Source organism: Nycticebus coucang, chromosome 5 (genome assembly GCF_027406575.1).
Source record: "Nycticebus coucang isolate mNycCou1 chromosome 5, mNycCou1.pri, whole genome shotgun sequence".
In the NCBI taxonomy this organism is placed as follows: domain Eukaryota; kingdom Metazoa; phylum Chordata; class Mammalia; order Primates; family Lorisidae; genus Nycticebus; species Nycticebus coucang.
Window position 1 is genome coordinate 39,645,780 of NC_069784.1, and position 23,446 is coordinate 39,669,225.

The 23,446-nt window shown below is 49.9% G+C and overlaps 2 protein-coding genes across 4 annotated transcripts; both read right to left on the minus strand.

The window, feature by feature from the left end:
• Nucleotides 1-103: 103 nt before the first annotated feature.
• GSTM3 (glutathione S-transferase mu 3) lies at nucleotides 104-3,511 on the minus strand. Its single transcript, XM_053591604.1, has 8 exons — nucleotides 3,401-3,511; nucleotides 2,947-3,022; nucleotides 2,544-2,608; nucleotides 1,411-1,492; nucleotides 1,218-1,318; nucleotides 773-868; nucleotides 574-684; nucleotides 104-296 (listed from the first exon to the last, which is right to left on the minus strand). The coding sequence occupies exons 1-8, from the start codon at nucleotides 3,446-3,448 to the stop codon at nucleotides 198-200; spliced, it is 678 nt and encodes a 225-aa protein (XP_053447579.1). The 5' UTR covers nucleotides 3,449-3,511; the 3' UTR covers nucleotides 104-197.
• A 3,244-nt stretch (nucleotides 3,512-6,755) lies between these two features.
• Nucleotides 6,756-21,493, minus strand: EPS8L3 (EPS8 like 3). 3 transcript variants are annotated; one of them, XM_053592524.1, is made up of 19 exons: nucleotides 21,360-21,493; nucleotides 19,597-19,651; nucleotides 19,379-19,443; nucleotides 17,666-17,824; nucleotides 17,216-17,269; nucleotides 17,083-17,138; nucleotides 16,572-16,714; nucleotides 16,368-16,483; nucleotides 16,014-16,131; nucleotides 15,872-15,933; nucleotides 15,567-15,641; nucleotides 15,020-15,168; nucleotides 10,846-10,927; nucleotides 10,590-10,624; nucleotides 9,624-9,819; nucleotides 9,291-9,419; nucleotides 8,779-8,852; nucleotides 8,164-8,291; nucleotides 6,756-7,909 (listed from the first exon to the last, which is right to left on the minus strand). In XM_053592524.1, exons 2-19 carry the CDS (start codon nucleotides 19,625-19,627, stop codon nucleotides 7,839-7,841), a joined length of 1,743 nt encoding a protein of 580 aa, XP_053448499.1. In that variant the 5' UTR covers nucleotides 19,628-19,651; nucleotides 21,360-21,493; the 3' UTR covers nucleotides 6,756-7,838. The 3 variants fall into 3 exon arrangements, with proteins under 3 accessions (XP_053448499.1, XP_053448497.1, XP_053448498.1); XM_053592522.1 differs by having other exon boundaries at nucleotides 7,173-7,909; nucleotides 17,216-17,365; XM_053592523.1 differs by having other exon boundaries at nucleotides 7,175-7,909; nucleotides 8,164-8,296; nucleotides 17,216-17,365.
• Between the last annotated feature and the right edge of the window lie 1,953 nt (nucleotides 21,494-23,446).

Genomic DNA, 23,446 nt, shown 5'->3' on the forward strand with positions numbered 1-23,446 from the left:
TCAATGTTGCTGTGAATCAATTTACATGTTGATAATTCTCCACATATTCTTATTCTCCTTTTGTCCTTACACCTAAGAGAAATCCAGCTGGACACCAATAGCCTAAGTACTATTTATTGAAGAAAGTAAAGAAGATAGAATGCAGGTCTCCTAGGGACGGGATAGAACCAAACAGGTACTGCAAGCCTGCCTCTTGCTCAACATATGCACCTGTTGCCCCACTGGGCCATCTTGTTGTTGATTGGCATCTTGAAGAAGCGGTCTGATTGCATGTAGGCAGCGATTTTCTCCAAAGCCTGAAGGGAAAGCACACCAAACCTCTTAAAGACCCTAACCCAGACCAAAAGACCCATACCCAAACAGCAGCATTCACATGCTGCCCACCTCTCTCCATCTCTCCCATTTTTGTAGACAATGCCTTTGGGATAGAGACACACCAGGTCTTTCCAAAGGCTTAAAGATGTCCAACCATTGATAACTTTAGACAAAAGCTGGTGTCAGACAAGACTCCACCACAGTGGGGTCCCTCAGGGGACTTGTATGTCTGTAAGAGAAAGATGCAGGAACCATCACCTCAAAACGGCACATGAAAGCCTTCAAATTTGGGAATTCTTCCAAGCACTTGGGTTCAAACATACGGTTCTGATCTAAGACATCATAGGTGAGAAAATCCACAAAGGTGAGCTAGAAGGAGGGCAATAGATAGTCAGGCAGGAGTTCATTAACACCTGCAAAGACAGACAGGTGTCCTCGTCTTTTCTCTTCTTCCTACCTTGTCCCCTGCAAACCATGAGTATTTCCCTAGGAACAAGGAGAATAGTTTCAGTTGTCCAGGTAGCTGTTCCAAGTATTGAGGCTTTAGTTTTTCCTGAGAGAGAGAGGAAGAAGAGAACACAAACAGCTGTCATCATCTTCATAGATGTTCAGGGAACAGGCCAATGATGGACATTTAGTAGTCCCCATTCCAGGTGCCTTTTTCTTGCCTTTCCTGCCACTTGAAGGTGGCAGAATGGGAAGATGGGGTTTGGAAAGGAAGGGGTGCCAACACCAGAGTTACATGACAAAACAATCCAAAACACAAGAGTTCTGTTTCTTATTCTGACAGACTGGGTTGGTGGGAAGGTAGCAGTAGTTGAATGGAGCAGAGATAACCCTATGGTTCCTCATGCTGTCTTCTCTGATACTCCATTCAGCCGATGTGTGCTAAGGAAACTCACATGGTCAGAGCTGTAACAGAGCCGTATCAATTGTGTGCGGAAATCCATAACTTGGTTTTCCACAATGTCCACTCGAATCTTTTCTTCTTCAGTCTCACCGCCTGTAGGCCAATGACAATAAACCACCCTTGGAATCACTCACCCTCTGGCAAACAACCTGCTTCAACTACCTCAGCAGCTCTACCCCACTCACACATGTTATGCTTGCGAGCAATGTAGCGCAAGATGGCATTGCTCTGGGTGATCTTGTTCTTCCCATCCATGAGGTAGGGCAGCTGAAAGAAAAAGGACAAGTCAAATGAACAACCTACCACTCTCTTCCCTACCACTATCTTCTGGGGAAGAGAGGACTTGTAGGCAGTGAAAAGGAGGGAGAGAATGCAGTGTTAGGAGAAAGGAAAAAGTAAGTATAAGGTAGCAATCAGGTCCCCATGTGATTCTAGACTGGGTTCTTAAACTTTTGTGTGTATGTGCGTGCCATGAGCCCTTTATCAGACTAAGGTTTTTAAATACATAAAGCAAAATACGTAGACAGGTGCGGTGGCTCACGCCTGTAATCCTAGCACTCTGGGAGGCTGAGGCAGGAGGACTGCTTGAGCTCAGAAGTTGGAGACAGCCTGAGCCAAGAGCAGAATCCTGTCTCTACTAAAAATAGAAAAATTAGCCAGGCCTCGTGGTGCTTGCCCGTAGCCCAGCTACTCCAGAGGCTGAGGAAGGAGGATCACATTAGCCCATGAGTTTGAAGTTGCAGTGAGCTAGGCTGATGCCACTGTACTCTACCTGAGGAGTCTACCCAGGGCAACAGAGTGAGACTTTGTCTCAAAAAAAAAAAAAGAAAGAAAAAGGAAAAGGAAAAAAACAGTAAAATAGACGTATTTACACAATTATAAAATATTTTTTAAAATTGTAATAGTATACTATGTGCTTAGTGATGCTTTAAAAAGCAAGCAGATACAATACCTACTATAATTTCAAAATAGTGACGAATATATTTAACACCTAGGATATCTGCAACACATGTAATAGAATATAAAAACACCTGATTTCTGCTAGTGACAAAGCCATGACTTTAACCAATGACTAATAACCAATGTTGTTTACTGTTTATCTCCACAACAAAAGGAAATGTTAACTTTTTGTTAGTGGTTAGTGAAAATGAAAATAGAATTCTTTTCCTAAAAGAGTTCAAGGACTCCAGAATTCTTTCTATTCTATCCAGGTTCAGAGCCCCTATGCTAGATCCTCTCAGACCAGGGAAAGAAGAATCAAGGACAAATATACTTGAAGCCCTTCCCTTTTGCCCCCTCTTCTTCTAAAGCTACCTACATTAGGAAAGTCCAGGCCTAGCTTGAATTTCACATCCAGCCATTGGCTTCGATCATAGTCAGGAGCTGTAAGAGAATAAAGTGGGACCCAACCTCCTTAATATCTCACCTAATAAGAGGGGAAAGACCTAAAGAAATTACCTACTCCCGACATCTCAAATTCCCAGCCCCCAAATCTTAACCATTTAGTATTGGTGCCCTATTTGGTTAAGTACTATGGGCTATGGTAGAGGACAAATCCCCAGCTCCAAGTAAAGGATCCATCAACACTCTTCCCACAGGGCACAATAGACGCTGTCATGCGATTGGGGCAGACTTTCCACCCAACTCTGGAGTGATGCCATCCTCTGTGCACAAGAAGACAGAGACAGCTGGAGGGACAGCCTGGCTTAGCTTGGCATTACCTTCCCCGCACGTATACCGTTTCTCCTCATAAGCTGTATCAGTGAACTCCAGGAGCAGACGGATGGCGTGCGCCAACTGGGGGAGACAGTCCGGTCAGCGCCTGCGCGGCTCCTACCGGTCCCCCAACCCCCGCCCGCCAACGTCCCCCGGCCCGGGCTGCCGAGGACCTGCACCCTGCCGGGGCGGTCGTTAAGCGGCTTCCAAGCCCGGCCCCGGCGGCATGTTGTCCTCGGCCCCTCCCGGCGGAGCCCAGCAATCCCAGAAGGGGGGCAGGGGTGGGCCGGCGGGGCAGGGGTGGGCCTCCGTGGCCAGGCAGCTCCTCTGGAGCTGGCCGCGGCGAAGAAGGGGCTCCCGCGTAGAGCAGCTTGTCACGGAGACCGCTGACTCAGAGCCACGGTCGCCTCTGCATCCATTTTTCTGACCGAGCCGCTCAGCTGTGGAGACAGCACTCACCCCGCGAATATCCCAGTAACCTAGAACCATAGACGACTTAGAAGACATAGCAACAACGCCTGGGAGCCTTTGGAGACTAGAGGCGAACGGAGAGTGGGAGGGCTTTTATACCTGATGTGAGTGGGTGGGGCTAATGCGAGCGCCCTGACTCCGCCCCTTCCGTCTTGTCCCCTCCCTCCGCGCGTCCGCGGGGCTTTGCGCAGGCGCGGCTTTGGTCATTCCCTGAGGGCCAAGGCCCAGAGACCCCGAGTCAGGGTTCGCGGAGGAGGGCTGTTAAGTTAGCTAGGAGGCGGGAAGTTGAACCTTTTCACTTCCCGGCTAGTGGGGACCTGGGATAAGAGGGGATAGTGGGAAAGAGGAAGTCTGGGGCCTTGCCTGGGAGTCGAACCGGACTCCAGTGGGAGGGAGGGGGGTGTTGGAGGATCAGAGTCTGGCTCTTTTGCCCGGGCTGGAGTGCAGAAGCACTATCATATCTCTTTGCAACCTCAAATTCCTGGACTTAAGAGAAGCACTATCTTTGACACCAGCGTTTGGGGAAATAAGGGATGGTGATAAAGACACAAATCACTTAAACCCATAAAACTGTAAGGTAGGAAGGATTCAAGATAGGAGATGTTACCTACTTTGGAGGGGGGAGCTCTCTTCTGGCCCTGACAGAGAGTGGTTCTGAGAGTTCTTTCATGAGGAGGTTGGGCATTTCATCAGGGCCCTTGAGGAAGGATAAGTTTTGGACATTAGAATGCAGGACAGGGCATTCCAGGTAGGAGGACCGCAGCTCAAACTCTGGAATGTGGGAAATACCAGTGTGTGTAGAAGGAAGTATTGTAGAGTTGGGCTGCTTTATGGGATTGGAAAAGCACGTTGGGGTCAGGTTGCCGAGGGCATTGACTGCCAGCAAAAGGAGTTTGGATGTTTTTCCCTGGTCAGTGGGGAGTCTCCAGAGCATTGCTGTCCAGTAGAAATGTAAATGCAAGCCACATATGTGATTTAAAGTTTTCTGTTTCTAGTAAAAAGAAACAGGTGAATCAATTTTAATAATGTACTTTAGCCCAACATAATATGTAATTTTCTTTCTCTTTTTTTTTTTTTTTGGAGATGGAGTCTCACTCTGTCCTCCTGGATAGAGTGTCATGGCGTCATAGCTCACAGCAACTTCAAACTCTTGAACTCAAGCTATCCTCTTGCCTCAGTTTTTCCATTTTTAGTAGAGATAGGGTCTCACTCTTGCTCAGGCTGGTCTCGAACTCGTGAGCTCAAGGGATGCACCTGCTTTGTCCTCCCAGATTGCTAGGATTACAGGTGTGAACCCCTGTGTCAGCCTCACATGTAATTAAAATGAAAATAATTGAGATATTTTACATTCTTCTTAGTGTCTTCAAAACACTGTATACTTTAACACTTAGACACATCTCAGTTGATGTGTCTAACCTACATGTACTTAGTAGCCACATGTGGGTTGTGACTACTGTATACACCAGTGCAGATTTATATACTTTGCTGAAGTGAGTGATATTGCCAGATTCTGCTTCAGGGAAATTATTTTCTTTGTGTAGAGTAGACTGAAGGAGCAAGGTACTGCCATTTTTCTTTGGTTCACGTATTCATCCACCCATCCGTCCATCCATCCATTCACTCATTCATCTATCCAACAATGTTTATTGACATGCCTATTCTGGTAAGGTACTGTTTTAGGTGCTGGGAATACAGAATTGAACTCAACAGATAAAAATTATTGCTTTCAGGAAAGCTACATTCCAATGGGAAGAGGCAGAAAGAAATGAATATGTAATAAATGTCTAGTTAGTCAGATGGTGATACATAGCCTATTGAGAGAAATAAAACTAAGAAGAGAGAGAGAGGGTCTTGGAATGGGAGTTGAGGAAGCCCTAATAAGAAGGGGGTTTACATTTTTAAAGGATGTGTTTATTGTGGGCCTTTAAGCAAAGACCTTCAGGAAGTAAGGGGACCGAGCCACCCTGCTGTGGGAGCCACCATGGGTGCAGGAGGCAGGGAGGAACTCCAAGCAGAGGGAAGCAGCAAATATAGTCATCACTGTATAGAGAGCATTTTAAACAATAAGACTAATCACTGAGAGTGATGGAGAGTAACAGAAAATGTTTGGGGTGCTGTGGCACGTCAACATTTGGAGGTTTGGCAAGAGTTTGAGGAGTGGCCACTGAAGTAGGAGGAAAATTAAGTGTCCTGGACACCAAGTGAAGACGTTTGAAGGAGGGAGTGAGCAACTATGTCAAATGTGGCTGATAGGTCAAAGTAAGATGAAGACTGTGAAATAATGGTTAAATTTAGCAATGTGGTGACCTTGACAGAGCAAGAGATCTGTGGGAGGCTCTGGTAGTCCTAGGAAGAAATAAGTTTCTGAGTTTAAGCAGGGCCCATGAAAGTGAAAAAAAAGTGTACACACAAAAAATGGGGAAAGCGTACAGAATTGCAACAGGAGAGAGAGAGGATTTGTCAGTAAACTGTGGAGGAGTGGGAAAGGAATAATCTGTACAAGGGTTTCTGGCCTGGCTTTCACAGCACAGCCACCTGTGGTACTCAGCCCCTAGGTCCCCTAGCCTGGGCATGGGAAATCACATTTGCCTATTAGTAAAGCTGAAACAAGACTGGGACTTTTAAAAGGACATTTCACTAAAAAGATGAAAGGAAAAAAGAGCAAATGCATAGTGACAAATTTATAATGCCTGGGTGTCTCCTTCCAAGATAACAAAAGGCCAGTTTCAAATTAAGCTAAGGAAAAAAGACTAGCATTTATTGAACACCTATGATATTCCAGGAAATATCTAGACGTTCCACATATGTTAGCTAATTTGTTCCAGTTTAAGCTTCATGACAATTTTATGAAGTAGGCATTATGGCCATTTTATCAAAGAAGAAACAGGCCTGAAGAGGTTTAAGTGAATTGCTCTTCCAAGCTGAAGATCCCATGGATGGTCTGGGATCTAAACCCTGATTTATCTAATAACACAATTGGTGTTGGTTCCACTGTACTTGGATATCTGACCCTCACCTCATCTTAGTCTTTTTGGACAATCTGGAAGACACTGGGATAAAACACTTTTTTCTGGTCCTGGAGGTTTTCCCTGCTTCTAGGACTCCTCCAATTCTGTAAAGATGGCAGAGGGCAATGGGTTAATATCCCCTTGCTTATTCTAAGAAATTAACTTTTCTGTTAACTTTTCCCCTTGTCAAGACAGACCCTAAGAATCTCACAAGAATTTCTCATTTGTAAAGAAAAATTTTCACTTGCCTATTTTGTGTTAGCAGCTAGGAGAGATGATTTTCTGAGGCCAGGAACTTAAGAGAATGACATAGACTAAAAATAGGGCAATCTGGGGCCCAGACAATGTTAGGGTCAGGGACAAAGTCATCTAAGAGAGACTTAAGGGAACACCTTTTATTTTTTCCCCCCAAGTGGAAGGACAGAGTTTATTGATAGATTGATAAGCAAAAGAGGGGAAACAGAACCTCTAGGAGTGGAGGGGAGAACTTAAGTGGGAAGCCCAAGGGAACATCTTAAGAACCCTCAAATTTAGAAGTACATTAGGCCTTGTCTGTAGACTAAATCAATGAAAGTGTAACTACTGTTATGTGGGGTGGGGGGTGAAGTGCATGACAGTTTTGAGATTAAAAAAAGGGTACTTAGGCTGGACGCGGTGGCTTATGCCTATAATCCTAGCACTCTGGGAGGCTGAGGCAGGTGGATCACATGAGCTTATGAGTTTGAGACCAGCCTGACCAAGAATGAGACCCCCCTCTTTTAAAAAAAATAGCCTATTGTTACCAAGTAGAGCCTGGTGCACCTGCCTTGTTTGCCAGTGCTGCTCCGGATTGCTGGCCAGTGTTGACCGAAACCTATAGCTGTCAGCCTGGTGCTCTTTGAAGCCTTATGCCTTTGGCTATACTGGGTGCCTTGGAATGCACTGGAAGAAATGTATGCAGGAGAAGATGGTGAGCACAGTCTTATTTTGGAGTTTACTTAGAAAGAGTGAGGAGAGCTTAGACCACAATTCTCAAATTCTGATGCCCAGCTCCATGTTGCAGTGTGAATTCCCACTCACGTTCAGTCTGGCTCCATGATGAATGTATCATTGCTGCTGCTTCACGCCCAGCATTCCAGCCCTCCCTGCCTCCCTGCTTTTGGCTCCAATCACATCCAGAAGAAGCTGTGAGGGCCTGAAGATGCTTTTATTGGGAAGGAGAGGGACCGAATAGACTCCTAACAAGCCTAGGCAGAAGTATGCCAAGCTCGGAAAAGAGAGAAAATAAATAGGCAATCACTGGGGATGGCTCTCAGCCAGAAGGGGCACCATTTGCTTCAACTTCTGGGTCTGTTCATCCTTTTTGCTGTGTGAGCCAGGGTGTGAGGTTTGCTGCAACATAGGGACCTTGAAGAGGAATTCTTGGTGTTCTAGGAGTGTCAGATCTGCCATCTTGCATATGCGAGGGCCTTAGCCTTGGAGATGTCTAAACTGGTGCCTAAAGACTCATCTGAAGAAAGAAAAAGGATTCAAAGAGGCTAGTGCCAGGAGAGGGCCCTCCAGAGCTCAGGCCAACAATAAGCTTGAAGGTTAAAGCTGTGCTTGAATGCATGAAGCTAAGTCCCTAGAGGAATACCCTGTGCCCAGCACCTGCCATACTCAGTCCCACCCCAGGGCTCAGCCTGCAGGCTAGCCCACCTGGCACTCTCACCCAAGGAGGACCAGCCACTCCTGGTGGGAGTCAAGACCCCAGGGTGTCCTCACCCCCAGCATCCTTCTGACAGCCTCCAGGCGTGTCAGGACCCGTGGGGCCTCCTGTGGACACAGCATCTGTAGCTCCCCAGGTCTCATGTGAAGCAGCTGGTTCCCTGTTAAGGCCCCAAGGGTCCTCACTGTGCTGTGAACAAAAACAGCAGAAGCCATCATTGTGGGGTGAAAGGACCCTGGGCCTGAATATTTGGGTGTAGAAGGGGCTAGGAGGTTGCGGTTATAGGAGAATTCACAGAATAGGGTATCTGAAAGGGAAGGAGTAAAATAATTAGGTGAAACTGATTTCAGAACTTCCACCTTTGAAGGGAGAAGTGCTCTGGAAGAGAATCTTCTGGTGGGTAAGGTGGCTGAGCCGCAGCTGAGCTCCCTCCCGAGCTCACTCTCCTGATCCTTGCTGCCTTCAGCACAGCAGAGCTCCTGGCTTAGTGCTCTAACCTATGCTTGGACAAGCTCCCTGCTTCTGTCCTTTTAACTCAGCAGGGACAGGGCTGAGACAGGGTCTGTAATGTACCATGTAGGCCAGGGTGTATGTTCTGGATTGCTGGTTATCATCTGGACCCTTTGCAAAGGTTCTCCCCCCCACCTCCCGCCCCAGGGCTAGGCACTCACACAGTGGAGAAATTCTCTGCCTGCAGCCAGGCCGTGACCTCCTCGGGCTTCGAGCTAAGGCGAATCCTTGGAGCCTAGGATCAGGGGGAGCTGTAGTCAGAGCCCATCTCGTCTCACAGCCCCCGGCACCTGGGTTCCTTCTGTGGGTTCCCATCCGAAATTACTTATCTCACTCCGTGGTTTTCTGGTCTGGCAGGGACCCAGGCTTGTTCTGTGCTCTGGCCCCAGAGTAAACACGAGAGAACACCGTCTACCCTCTCATCTCACAGCCCCTCACTTCTGGTTCCTTCTCTGGGTTCCCATCCTAAATCACTTATCTTACTCTGTGGTTTTCTGGTCTGCTGGGGCTTGTTCTGTGCTCTGGCCCCATGGTAAATTTGGCACATAGTAAACATGAGAGAATACGTCTAAATCCAACCAGGACTATCTCCCTGACTTGCCAGTCAATCCTGCCCACCCCCGCTCTCCAAGTCAGAATGTATGGCTTCTGGATAGTCTATACTGGGTAGTACCCTAAGAGGCGACTGGCCCTGGCTCTTGGGAGTCCCCAACTGTAGGGGCTCCAGGATGTTGCTGGGAATGTAACCATTCTGTCCTGCTTCATTCTTCACCAGCCACCACCGCTTGCTCTGGTCCAGGACCTGCCAAGAGATACCACCTAGTCACCTTCCTTTCCAACCAGCCATTTCCCTCCCCACAATGCTTTCTCCCTCCTGCTCTTTCCCATTTTCTTTCTCCTCACTCAGCCACCCACCTTGGCAGCTCTATCCCTACACCACTCACCCAAACTGCCTGTAGCTCCCACCAACCACCACCTCCTGTCAAGCCTCTGGGCCAAGCCTCACCTCCAGCACCTCTCCCTGGACCACAGTCAGTTCCTGGGGATTTCTAGCTTCAAACTCATACAGAACTTGCATTTTCAGGGCTGGCTTGACAAGTGTGCTGCTAGAGTGCTGGAAGTTGGGGTCCCCAGGCTGAGGGCCATGGTTGTGTGTCTTCTCCTGGGCAAAGTGAGATGTGCTCTCTAATCCAGGACTTCTCCTTTTAAGAAACAGTCAAGATGGCTGGAGAATGGGGCCTCGGAAGTTGAGCCTATGTCCCCACCCAGAAAGCCCCAAATATCTCCTGCAGTCCTGGTGTTAACTTTTGGGTTTCTGTAAAGTTCATTGGCAAGTCAGTGTTAGGGAGTCCTTGGAATGGGGGTTTGTGCTGCTAAGAGGGGTCCGAAATGTCACTGACATCTGAAAACATTTCCAGTGGTAGAATTTTCTACCTCTGAGCTTTGCTCTAAGCACTTTTTATTTTTATTTATTTATTTTTTTTGAGGCAGAGTCTCACTCTGTCCACCTGGGTAGACTGTCATGGCGTCATTGCTCACAGCAACCTCAAACTCTTGGACTCAAGTGGTCCTTTTGCCTCAGTTTTTCTAATTTTAGTAGAGACGGGGTGGGGGGTGTGTCTCACTCTTGCTCAGGCTGGTCTCGAACTCCTGAGCTCAGGCAATCCAACCACCTGGGCCTCTCAGAGTGCTAGGATTACAGGCGTGAGCCACTGTGTCCAGTCAGCTCTAAGCACTTTGTACTTGAGCTTGAGAAATCAGAGGCATGTGTAGGTAGTAACATGACAAGAAGGGATGGGGGCCTAGGAGGGTTAAAAAAAAGGCCTTTTTACCAAAGGTAGGGGAGGGGTGAGCTTGAACATGTCCATGTCTGGCTGAGAGTCCAGAGGGACTCTGAGATTCAGAGATCAAAGGAGCAGCTCTGACCCTCCCTTCCCAGGACCATGAGGTCCTTGCTAAGCCCAGGGCATACCGGAGGGAAATGGAGTCCTCGAGTCCTAAGTGTGCCTGCAAAGTACAGAACAGAGAGTGAGCAAGAGCAGGACACAGTACTCCTGGTGGTAGAGGGCTGGTGTCAGACCGCAAGCCTGCTCACATGCAGCTGCCACTTATCCCCTTTCCTGCTTAACTTCAGATCCAGATTCCACACCCGCCTCCCCACGTAGTTATCCTGCGACTATGGTTTGGACCGGGTAGGCAGAAAGTAGCCAGAGATGAGGGGGACTTACCTGGTTGGAGTTCTCTGGAAGCTGCCAGCCATCGTAGAATGTGGGTTGGTAGGGTGGAGGCTCCTGGCCTGTCCAATCATTGCTAGGGATAGGGAGAAACAAAGCTGAGTCCGTGTCTACTCTGTGCAGGCTGTGGGATGTGACAAGGTCCGGCCTCAGGAATCTTCTGGCTAGTAGGTGACATGGCCCATGGGCACAGATGAAAAGCCCAGAACATCCGGAAGCAGCAAAGAGTGAACATCAACAAATCCCATGGGCAGGTATCTTTGTGTCCTCATCACCTCCGCCCAGGAGGTGAAGATATATCACTTTCATAAGAACATGGTGGACACTTTATCGCACTGATTGGGGGTTTGAATCAAAGTGGTGGAATCACAGAGCATTCACTGGGGCTGGAAAACCTCTTTGGGTCTCATGCAGCAGACCTGTTTCCCAGCAGCAGATGTCTTTTCCTAGCTAAATAGTTTCACCTTGTGAAATAGATCAGGTAGAGCTGCTCTGGCTGATGCTAGGATGGGGCAGGCACTTGCCTCTCAGCCTCCTACCTCACCCATTGCACAGGACCAGGAAGGGCTGTGCTGCTGGTGTCCTCCAGCCTTGCTGTGCTTGGAATATTTTCCACTTGCTTTGCCCACTTCCTTTAGAAAATTCCCTCTCTGCTTAGGGAAGAGGTGAATACTTCCACTGAACTTGGTATGTCCCTGGATTATTACTGCTCACACACTATGTGTGTATTGCTTATGAGTCTTATAATATCATTGTTTCTTGTGACAGTGATCTCCTTGGGGGCTGTAGGCCTGATAAAGTGGCTGGTATACAGGGGGCAGCTAATAAGTGTTTATTCAGTGGGAACTAACACACTATCCCTCTTCCAAATCTTCTTAATTGGTTCCTTCTCTGCCTTAGAAACGTGCTCAGGTCGTCCCTTGACCTTGTTCCTCCTCTTTTTAAGCGGTCATCATATTACCTTCTTTTTACCAAATTTCTTGCAAATGCGCCTCTATTCTCTGCCTTCATTTTTCTAGCCTCTGGTTCTTAAATTATTCCTGCAACTGATTTGTACCTCTGCCGTTACTTTATTGAAATGAGTCCATTTAAAATCCTGATTGTCAAATCTAATGGCCTTGTATGGTCTCCATCCTTCTGGATTACCACATTTAGTGGTAGTTATAGCTTTGGGTCAGTCTGCCTGAAATCAAGTCCAAATTCAACTCTTTCAAGGGTTTTTATGTCGCTAAATGATTCTCTTTTCTGTGTTTCTGTCTTTCATTCATTTCTGGCTATGTTAAGAAACTAGAAAACAGGCTCAGCACTTGTGGCTCAAGCAGCTAAGGCGCCAGCCACATACACCTGAGCTGGTGGGTTCAAATCCAGCCCGAGCCTGCCAAACAACAATGACGGCTGCGACCAAAAAAGAGGGGCACTGTGGCGGGCGCCTGTAGTCCCAGCTACTTGGGAGGCGGAGGCAGGAGAATGGCTTGAGCCCAGGAGTTGGAGGTTACTGTGAGCTGTGATGCCACAGCACTCTACCTAGGGCGACAGCTTGAGGCTCTGTCTCAAAAAAAAAAAAACAAAAAAGGAAACTAGAAAACATCTAATGGCCCACCTGACTCAATATTATATTTAAAGTAAGTGTTTATCAAGTGTATATCATTTAATGAATACTAGAGTTGTTTTACATCTTTGTGGATACTTTAAAAAATTATAACTGCTTATCTGTTTTTCTAAGGTCTCAAATTCTTGAAGTATGACTGGATTTTGAAACTCAGAATAGTATATTCAACATGGTTATTCAATGTCAAAGTGTCTGAATGAAAGTATTTGAGACTCTCTTATTTGATTCCATTGCAGAACCTCTGTTTTCCTGTCTGGCCAGTGCTAAACAGATACTAAGGCTATTCCCACAGATGAAGTGGGCCCAGCATGGCTGTGAGACCTAGTGAGCTCCAGAACTGACTCATGTGGGTACTATTTAGTCTCCATGGTTCTGGGCCATCGAACACTGTTAAGAATCCATAAATGACTTCATTTTAGTGACTGAACAAAAAAATGCATGAAAATAGATTGTTTTGGGTATAAACAACCCAATTGTCCTTCAACAGATAAATGGATAAAAGAAAGGTGTATCCATAATAATGGATTATTATTTAGTCATGAAAAGGAAGGGAATTCTGATAGAAGCTACAACACGGATGAACCTTGAGGACTTATGTTAAATGAATCAAGCCAGACACCATGGGACAGATGTTATATGATTTCACTTATATGAGGTGCCTAGAATAGGCAAATTCAAAGAGACAGAAAGTAGACTAGAGGCTACCAGAGGTTGGGGAGAGGGGGAAATGGGGAATTATTGTTTAATAGGGGTACAGAATTTATGATTAGTGTGCTAAAAAGTTTTAGAAAAACGTAGAAAATCATTTTGCTTGCACAACATTGTTCATATACTTAATGCCACTGAATTATACACTTAAGATGGTTAAAATGGTAAATTCTATGTTCTGCCTATTCTACCACAATAAAATGGATTGTTTTGAACAATAATTCATGTCTTTAGACAAATGGGACCAAAAAAAAAAAAAAAAAACCTCTGTAAGTAGGGCTGAATTAGGCAAAAGAGAAAAACTAGTGAGAAAAACTAGCTTATTTCTTTTCTGTGTTTTTTTTTTGAGACAGAGTCTCACTTTGTTGCCCTTGGTAGAGTACTGTGGAGTCATAGCTCACGGCAACCTTAAATTCTTGGGTTTGAGTGATCTTCTTGCCTCAGCCCTACCAATAGCTGGGACTATAGGCAGCCAACATGGTGCCTGGCTATTTTTTAGAGATGGGGGTCTCACTCTTACTCAGGCTGGTCTCGAATTCCTAAGCTCAAGGAATCCACCCACCTCGATATCTTACAGTGCTAGGATTATAGGCGTGAGCCACCACACTCGGCCCCCCAAACTAGCTTATTTCCCTATTGACTTCTCTGTCTTTCTGAAAACCTTTCTCTCTTTCTGAAACCCTTTTCAGCCCACTGCTGTTTAGGTTTTGCTTTAATTCTCTGGAATTTCTCTTTGCCTTCTGAACAGTTTTTCTTCTGTCATCTAGATGTACAAGTGTCCCAAGGCCTTGCCCTCTTCTGTCACGGAATAGAGCAAACTAAGCTTGTCACTTTCTGGGGCTCCCACTGAAGTGCTCCCCAGCCTCCCCTTCTGTGCTCACAGTTGTACCACTTGGCCAGATCAGCCCCTCCAGCTGGGGTACCTGGTCTTTGTGGGATGTTCCACAGACACCTCAGCTTGTGTGCCCAAGCTGGTCCCCCATACCCCCTCCCCCATGGCTCTCATCAGTTTGGCCTCTGTCCAGCTGCCTGTCTCACAGTTACCACTGTGGAATATCTCTTTCTCTCTGAAGTCCTGGCCAGTTACCAAGTCTTATTGAGATTATGTTTGCAACATCTCTTACATAAGTAGTTCTTAAATTCTGGGCTGGATTGAGACAAAAGTTTTCTTTGTCCTTGACAAAATGATAAATTATTTTAGTAGAAGTTTGCCCTATCTTCTTTCTTGGGAAAAAATTGTTCTTTGTGTTGTGAGATAACGTGTTTCCTCCAGTAGTGGGTGATGGTAAGCTATAGGCTTTTCTTTCATATATATATGAAATACATAAATGTATATAAAATACACACACACACACACACATATATATATAAACTATTTGCACTTAGTTGGGAAACTCCATGTTGCCCTCCCCCCAGCTGCTGCTGCTGCTTTTTTTTTTTTTTTAGAGACAGGATCTTGTTCTGTTGCCCAGGCTGGAGTACAGTGGTATAATTTACCATAGCTCACTGCAACCTTGAATTCCTGGGCTCAAGTGATCTTCCTGACTCAGTGTCCTGAGTAGAAGGGACTACAGGCATGCTCTACCATGCTTGCTAATTTAAATTCTTTTTTAGAGAGGGGGGGGTCTTGCTATGTTGCCTAGGCTGGTCCTGAACTCCTAGCCTTAAGCAATCCTCATACTTTGGCCTCCCAAAGTGCTAGGATTATAGATGTGAGCCACCATTGCCTAGCCCTCAAAATGTTTTGCAAGATTTCTGGTTTGTGACAGTGTAGGGATGGCCACATCTGATGTCCTGTTCTATGCCTCATCCCCTCACCTCCAATTCAGTTCGGTGCTTGTCTTTACTCACCAGCTGGTAGTCCAGGCAGGGCCCAGTCCCTTCCAGAGGTTACTCTCATGTGGGTTTAAACAGGACTGCAGTAGGCTGATGGCTTTGGAGGTGAGGAGGGGTGAGATCACTTGGGCTGCTAGGCCTGCCTCAGGGCACTGGGCCAGGATCTGGGGGAGGATGGAAGGCGTCAGGAAGCCTCAGGGCCAAGCAAGGGTGGGAGAAGGCCTAGAGTCCTTGGCTTCCCCCTTTTGCATTGTCACATTGCCTCCTGCAAGTGGCTGTGTCCACCTTGGGCCTGCTGTTCCTTCTATCTCCCTCAGAGCCCTGGTGGTCTTGGCTTGGCCTGTCTAGTCTGCTGTGGCATGCTGTGCATACCAGAGATGGCATATTGGGGTCAAGCAGGAGGGTGTGTTGAGATGAGAAAGCAGCAGGCCTCACACTCTCCCTCTTCACCCTGCCTTCTTCCCTCACCCCTGCTCTCCCATCCCCTCCACCACCTCCTTCCCTCCCTCTGCTCCTCCTTGACTTCCGTCCCTCTTCACCACCCTGTCCTTCCTCAACTCACCAAGTCCAGACTTTGGAAGAGGAGGTGCACGAAGTCTGGGGCACTCATCTCCTGCAGCATAGTGGCGAGCCTCCCCTGGGGACACAGGGCAATGCCTGTTACTGCCAGTTCACTCCTTCATAGTCCCCACAATTGTTTTATGCCTTGGTCAGGAGCCTAGTACTCCCCAAAAGCCCTAAGAAGGGAGGGAAGTTTCCAGGGGTAGATGGAGAAGAGAAAGGCTTGGGATGCTCCAAGTCCCGAGAGCAGAGGGTTGCTGGTGGGGGTGAGGGGCAGGGCCTGGGAACTTGTCAGGAGCCACATACTAGAAGGTTGAAGCTGTACTTGATCTTCTGGAAGCAGTCAATGTACTGTGCTTCTGTCGGCCCTGTGGGAGAAGGGGCAAAGGTGGTAGGTCACAGATCACTCAAGATACCCCCACTCCTCTCCCGGGCCCTCAGCACTCACCCCCCTGATCCTTGTTTTTCTTCCCAAATCTCTTCTTCTTATAGTTGATCTTTGCCTGGGCCTCCTTCAGCTTTCCCAGGAACAGCTCGATGTCACTTAAGACATGGTTCAGCACCATCTGGGCTCCAGACAACCCATGGCCTTGAGTAGGCAGTAAGGTCCACCCTGGAACTTCTAACTTGGCCCCCCCACTCCCCGCCCTGCCTATGTGGCCAGCCTCCCTGTCCCTCCTCAGCCTGGAGCCTGCCCTGATCATCCTGGGACTTTAGCCTCCTAGGGTGAGGGGAAAGGTTGGTGTCTTCCATTCTCCCAGGCTCAGAAAGCCTCAGTAAGCCCAAGACCATCTGCAGTTACCTCATCCCTCTGTGGGTCTTCAGGGGATGGGGACCGCCTTGGAGGAAGTGGAGTGAAAGCTCTTTGTTCTTGGACACTGGGGTGGCATGGCAGGGGCCTTGGGGATGACAGGAGGTCTGCAATGTAAGGGGACCATGGACCTAGCACTTCCTTGACTTTCGATATAAATCTTCTCCTCCACCTGCCACCCAGCCCCAAACTTACTGTGTTCTGGGGTCATCTGGTGGGGCTGCTCTGGAAGGACCCTTTGCTCCAGTGGGGGTGCCTGCTGCAGAGGGAGCGGCCTTTCCAGAGAAGACCCCCTCCATCTGTCCTGGCCTGGCTGAAGGGCTCTAAATCGAGGTATGCTGAGGACATGGTAGGGACACATCTTTTAGAAGATTCTTGGGACAGAAGCCTGCCTACACTTCTGTCCCAGGACCCAGGGGCATCACTTCCTGTCTCCAGGAGCCTTCTGACTGCTCCTTGGTCTACATCTACCTCCCTCCCTGACTCTCCCCGCCTCACCCACCTACCCTCTGGGCCCTCTTGAGACCTTTATCAGTCTCCAGTGACCCCTAAGATATCCCCTTCTCTGCCCTGGTCCCTTCTCAGTTCCAGGCCCAGGCTGGTTGGGCCATAGGCTCCTGAACTCCTCAAGATGTTGGGTCAGTGTCTGATCCCCCAAGGTCTGAGCTGTGAAGCTTTGCAGGTGGGCAGGGCAGTGGCTCCCTACCTTTGCTCTAGCTCCTCCTCCAGGGCCTTCTGCAGGCTGGCCCTCAGCCGCTCTGCCTAGAGGGAGCTGCAGTCAGGCAGGCTGTGTGTGTGTTGGGGGTGTTGGTCATTGAACTCCACCCTTGGCCACTCACCCCCATTTCCTGGCACTGGAAGAGCAGAGTGCTGGTGCCTTGCTGTCCTGACTCCTGTATGGTGATGGACAGGACGGAGTTGTAGGAGCAGGCGTTGAGCACTGCGTCTATGGCTTGGATGCTATCTAGGCGGTAAGAGTCCAGCTCCTCCTGGCCAGGAGGAGAGTCAACTGTGAGGCCACTGAGAGCCATGCTTGATTCCTGAGAACCCCTGACCAGGTTGCTCTAGCCCTTTGGAGGCCCTGGGTCTGGGGTGTCATCTACTCTGACCCCTGTGCCTTTGTCTCCAGCCTCTATCCCTGTTTCCTTCTGGGCTTGGGTGTGTGTTGTATATGGGGAGGGGTGGCTGCCAATTGGGGCATGGAGGAGCGGAGTTCAAGAGCCTGGTGCTGGCTTCGACACAATCTGGGTTAGCCATGACCCCTTGCTGGGTGTGGTAGGTGAGCTGACCTTGGTCTCGATGTCCAGCAGCTGGAGCCAGCCATCTCTGACCTGCAGGATCAAGTCTTGGCTCCACACCTGGCCTTGGGCATCCATCTCCTGCAGCTTCTGCAGGGCATCCTTGGACTCGTGTACTCTCTGCGTTCCCAGCTTACACGTCATCAAGTGCTGAGGGGAGAAGAGGCAGCCCAGGACTAGGAGAAGGTTTGGAAGGGGTCAAGGTGTGGTGGACAGGGAAAGGCAGAGGAAAAAGACATGTCCTTGGCCCTTTGAGGGAGAAGGTGCCAGGCTGCAGATAACAACGGCAGTTAACAAGGGCCAATGTGAGAGCCTATGTGGACGCCTTCAGGCTCGGGAAGGGGCCTCCAAATCTGGGTCTGAGCAGCTATGTGAGGGGTTATAAGACTTTGCTCAAAGGCTGGTTAGGGCCTTTAACTGTCCAGGCCAGGTGACATGGCTGGGTGGTGGTGGATGTGGCTTCTAGTCACCCAATAATGTCTGCACTCTGAGATATAGGACTCTCAGACTGTGTCCCTGGCTTCCTTTGCTCCCTTTGGGAACTTACAGTCCCAGCTCTATCTGCCTCCTCACTGACCCTTCTCCCTCCTTCTCCCTGCTGGAGAGATCCACGGTGATCTCAGTGTTCACTCTAGTCCTTGCCCACTGCTAGTCTGACCATTTGGTAGGATTTTGCTACCAACTCTTATTTTGTTGGCGATGCCTCTCTTCTTCTAGCCAAACACTGCCTTGCCAAGTTGCCTTTCCACCCCAGTTTCTTGTTGGGGAGAGATGCAGTCTGCCTCCTGTCTGTTCATCCCGGGGCCCTGCTCTCTGCCCATGTCCCAGCTCCTTCCCCTACGTTCACACTGCCATCATGATTGGGGGATCCTGATGTCAGGAGCAAACACCTGCTGTCTGGAACAAGTCTCCTTTTGCTCTCACTTGCTGGGCCTAAATGAAGCCACTTTCCAGCCTCTGCCCGTGATGGAGGCAAGCACTCCTGGCTTCTTCACAGCTGGCTGGAAGATCCCCATCTCCACTGCCCTGTGGGGCCTCCAGACCATCGCCAGCCCCCTCCACCCCCACTCCATTAAAGTCTTAGCATCTGATGCTACCATAGGCAGCTTCCACCCCAGAGCTTCGGCCTGACCTGGGATGCTCTTCCCTAGCCACACCCTGTAGCCAGTGCTTTGCTTTCACTTTGGCCTTGACTAGATAGTGCAGTGCTTGTGTCATCCTCCCAGGCAGGGCCAGAGACTCCATTCCAGCCCTCCAAGGTGGTCATACCCACCCTAGGAGCTCAGGCCCAGGCACTGCTCCTCTCCAACAGTGGCCCTCTCCAGCCCTCACAGGGCCTGCAGACCCCACACATTCCTTCCTCCAGCCTTTTGTGGTCCTGGGCAAAGAGCAATTCCCTGGGGACTAGTGTGACAGGAAGCATGTGGGGAGGCAGGTGGAGTGGGTAGGTGGTTGCAGGTGGCAGCTGGCCCTTCCTTCTGCCACTTCTTTCTACCCCTCAACTTCCAGCCAGGCCCACTGTCTTCCCCATGGCTGTTCCCTCCTCCTCGCCCAAGTGTCCCCTCCTCCTCCCCCAGCCAGTAACAGATGCTCAGTCAGGTTTGATGGGTCTGGGTCCCTGGGACCTGGCTGGGTCGGGCTGTTGTCTTCCATGGCAGGGACTTGCGTGAAGTGTCTGTGTTTTGGCAGGCGATGGGCACTCACCTCCACCCTATGCTGCAGGATTGTGGGCTCTGAGTTGAGGTTCTGAGAGTACTCCTTCCTTTGCACTGCAGGGGTACAAAGCAGGGACAGGAGATGAGCAGAAGAGTATGATAAGACTTAGGCTGCTGCAGGGAGCTGTCGGTAAAGTGGGAAAGAGCAGAGGGGCTGGAGGGAGCCCAGTGAGAGGGCAGGGGACAGGGACCTGGGGGACAGCTTACAGTAAATGGCTCTGCTGCTGGGCCGAGACATGTTGATACTGCTGAGGATGGCTTCCTGGAACCAAAGCGAACCAGAGATACAGCATCAGAGCTGGGGACTGCAGTACCAGGCACAGCAGGGCTCTGAACTTGGGCCCTCTGGGACCAGGCCCAAAGCCCTGGTTCCAGGGTGTCCTCCCTGAAGAGACTTCTATCTTGGCTGGGCCTAGAGGCCCTAGCACCAGGAGGCCATAGCATGGGTGGGCCCCAGGGCAGGGGTTTTGTCAATAAAGTGGTCCAGGACACCTGAATGGACAGATCCAGTCCTGGGCCAGGGGAAGTTGGCCACACCCAATTTCTATATGGAAGACAGAGGGTTCTGAAGACTTCTCTACCAAAGCAGGCCTCTGTCCAACCCTGCTTCAATTCTGCAAACTGGGATCTGTGCTTCCCTGAATGTCCATCCCAGTCTCCTGTCTCTTTGCCTTTCATCCCCTGTATCCTCTGCCCAGATCCCCTCCCTGCCCCAGCCCTTTAAATTACAGCTTAAGGGATCACCTTCTCCCTGAAGTCCTTCTCAGCCACCCCATCCTGCCTTGCCTAGAGCACCCTCCCAACATGCACATTCCTCTAATAGCAGCAGTCATGGCAGCTGCTGCTCACTGCCACCCACTTGTGTGGGGTGCTATGTGCCCATCTGCATTCTAAGGGCCTTACCCACATCAACTCATTTAATCCTCACAATGGCCTCAGGAAGTGGGTACTGTTACAGAACCTGTTTACTTAGGAGGAATCTAAGGCTCAAAGAGGTAACAGGCCTGAGGTCTGTCTGTCTGCAAAATAGGTGTCTTCACTGTTTATAAATGTGCCTCCATCACTGGGCTGTGAGATGGCATGGGGTGGGGGTACAGAATACAGAAATGTCAAAATGGAGTGGGGAATTCAAGGTGGGGTGGGAGCTGGCCTGGCACGCGGGTCAGGGGTGCGTGTTTTGTATCACTAGTCGGGTGTCTGTTTGGGGGTATCTGCACATGCATGTGGTGCATCTGAGTTCTAGGGAACCCTGGAGTGTCCTGGGGAAAGTGTGGGAGAGCAGCCCACACCCTTGTTTATCAGGACTGTTATGAAAATAACAGAGGGTTCAATAAGATGACTCAGGGATGGGGTAATAAACTGGCGGTGAACTATTACAGAACGTGGAGGGGGTGGCCGGGTCTGTTTCCCTTGTTTGGGAGGACCCCTTTCCTCTCTCAGGGTAAATGGGGCTCAAACCTACTCCCTCTCCCTTCACCTCCCCCCAGGCTGTGACACTTCCTGCTTCTAGACAAGGGAGAGAAAGTGAGCTCTGCCCCACTATTTTCTTCCCACACTTTGGGGGGTCCCTGTGGGCCGGTTGATGTGGGGAAATAGCTGTTGCTAAAGATCCAGACCCCGGGAATGGAAGAGGGGGCTGGCTTTGGCTTGCCTTGCCTCTGGGGGGTGGGAAGCTTTGTAGCCCATTTCTTCCCTTATCCTCTAAATGTAAGGGTTTGGAGTAGAGAAGGCATATCTACATTAAAATACTAGGAGAAGATCCCAGAGATGCTTCTGGAGCCTGGACTTCTTTGCTCCATTCGTCTTAGTCCACCAGCCAGCTGCTAAGCCCCAAGCCCCTCCTTGGGGTTGGTCCTCCTGGCGGCATCGGGTAGCTTCCTGGAGACCTTGGCCTGGGAAGCTACTGAGTTGCCTGTACCTGCCCTGGGACCCCCGTGGCTGTGCTGGGCCCTGAGAGGCTAGACCCTTACCTGGGTGCCAGTGATGCTTAGTGGCTGGTCCCCCCAGGGAGGCTGGTCTCTGAACTGGTGGTCTGGTGCTGGGGGTGGAAGGACAGTGGCTTCTCTGCTGCGGCCACAGGCAGAGCCCTGCCAGCAAGCAGGTGGACTCTGTGGTGATGAGGCTACGAAGCCAGCCACGCCTGTGCTCTTTGGACTCTCATGGGTAGGGAGGCCTCCTCGGCCACCACCCCCTCAGCACCGAGCTGGGGCCATGGCAGTGCCTGTGCTGACAGGTACTCTGAACTCAGCCGGAGACCCCTGCTTCCTAGCTTCTTCCTCCGTTTGCCCCTAGCCTCTTCCCTCTGTCTTTTGGGCATCTTGTCTGGGGCTGTTGGCCACAGCCGGGCACCCATGGCCCAGAGAGTCTGGGTTCTGTGGTTAGGGTACAGATCAGTTGGAAGTGGACCCCAGGCTTAGGGGAACATGAGGTCTGGCACATGTGCTCTGTGTGAGTGTGCTGCACCCATGTGTTTGTGGTCACCTGTGCTCAGGTGATATCTGTGAGCAGGAAGTGGATCTTGTCAGAGAAGATGGGGACTTGGACATTATGTGGGGGCCAAGATTTCTTTCTAGTAAGGGCCTCCCTTATTCTGTCCCTTCCGGCCCCTCCCACCAAGCAGGGAGCCCTCTCACCCACAGACGCTTATTCTTCTACTGTCTCTCCTTCTCCACCCCTCCTCATGCCCCAGATGCTTTATGGAAGCCTGGCTGGCTTCAGGTAAAGATGGGAAGCTGTGGCCTGTTTCTATCTCCATTCGTGAACTCCCCAGTCCCTGTACTTCATTTTATTTAAAATCCTTCCTTGGCACCCAGGGTGGGCAAGACTCCCTGCCCTCTTAAGAATGCAGTCAAATATTCGAGGTCAGGTACAAACACAAACCAAGGGGACAAGACAGGGAGGGCAGAGGAGGGCACATTCCAGTGTGGGGTGTCCTGAGGGTCAGGGTCTCACTGTCACTAAGATCTGTGACGGAAAGTCCCAAGGAGCCTGAGGGGTGGAGTGGCCCTGGAGCCACCTCAGGAGACGTTAACCTTCTCTCCTGCCTCTACACCCCACCCAATACTGCCCTGGATGCCCCTACGCACCTGGGCTGTGTGGGGCTCTGACAGAGTCCATTGCGGGGCAGGACACAGCCATGGCCCCATGGGAAGCAGCCCTCCTGACCCTCTTATCTCAGCTTCTTTTAGGACAGCATGGCCTGTCCCTGGCTGCCTCCCTCAGACCCATTCCAACTCCATCAAGGCCACAGCCACATTCCACTCCAGTCCTGGTTTGGATTCCCAGCCAAGACCTTGTTCCTGCCCAGCTCAGGCATCTCCCCAGGTCAATGTGAGCACAGCAGGGACTATCACGGCCCTGGGGTAAGGGCATGACCCACTGGAGAGAAGCACAGGACATCTTTGGGCAGAGAAACAAGCACTTCCTGGCATTCTCAGCATTCTCAGCGCCTTGCGCTCTGCAACATCCTTTTGGGATGTCTCTGGGAGCGGTGTGGTTCTGCTCAGGCAGGAACCCTTTGTGGTCTGGGGCTGTGGCTGGCGGGCCAGGTGTTGTGGACGTCTGTGAGAGTGGAGTTTCCCTGGGGAAGAAGGACATTAGGAAGGATGGAGAGGCCAAGCCATCCATACCTGTGGATTTAGAACCCATAATTGATGCTTCTGCACACAGAAAGCTCCAGGTGGGACACAGATGGGTGGGGATGGAAGTGGGGCTTAGAGAGCATTTCCCTGAAATTTCAAGGCTTCAAAGGCTATGGGGACCTCATTCATTCATTCATTCATTCAATCCACAGCTTCCTGTGGAAATGAGGGCTCCTGGGTGCTCCACACTGTGCTAGGTGCTAGGATACACCTGCAGGGTTACAGGTGTATCCTAGCCTGTAATTACTTTGGAATTCCACCTAAGTTCAATATCGTTTTCCAAACAACCCAACCTCTCTTCCCATGTTCCAGTCTCAGTGCAGGTGCCAGCACCCAATCATGTGTCCCAGCAGGGATCTGGAATCCTTGAGCCCTCCTTCAGCCTCTCACAACCTACCCCTCCCCCATCCTGTGAG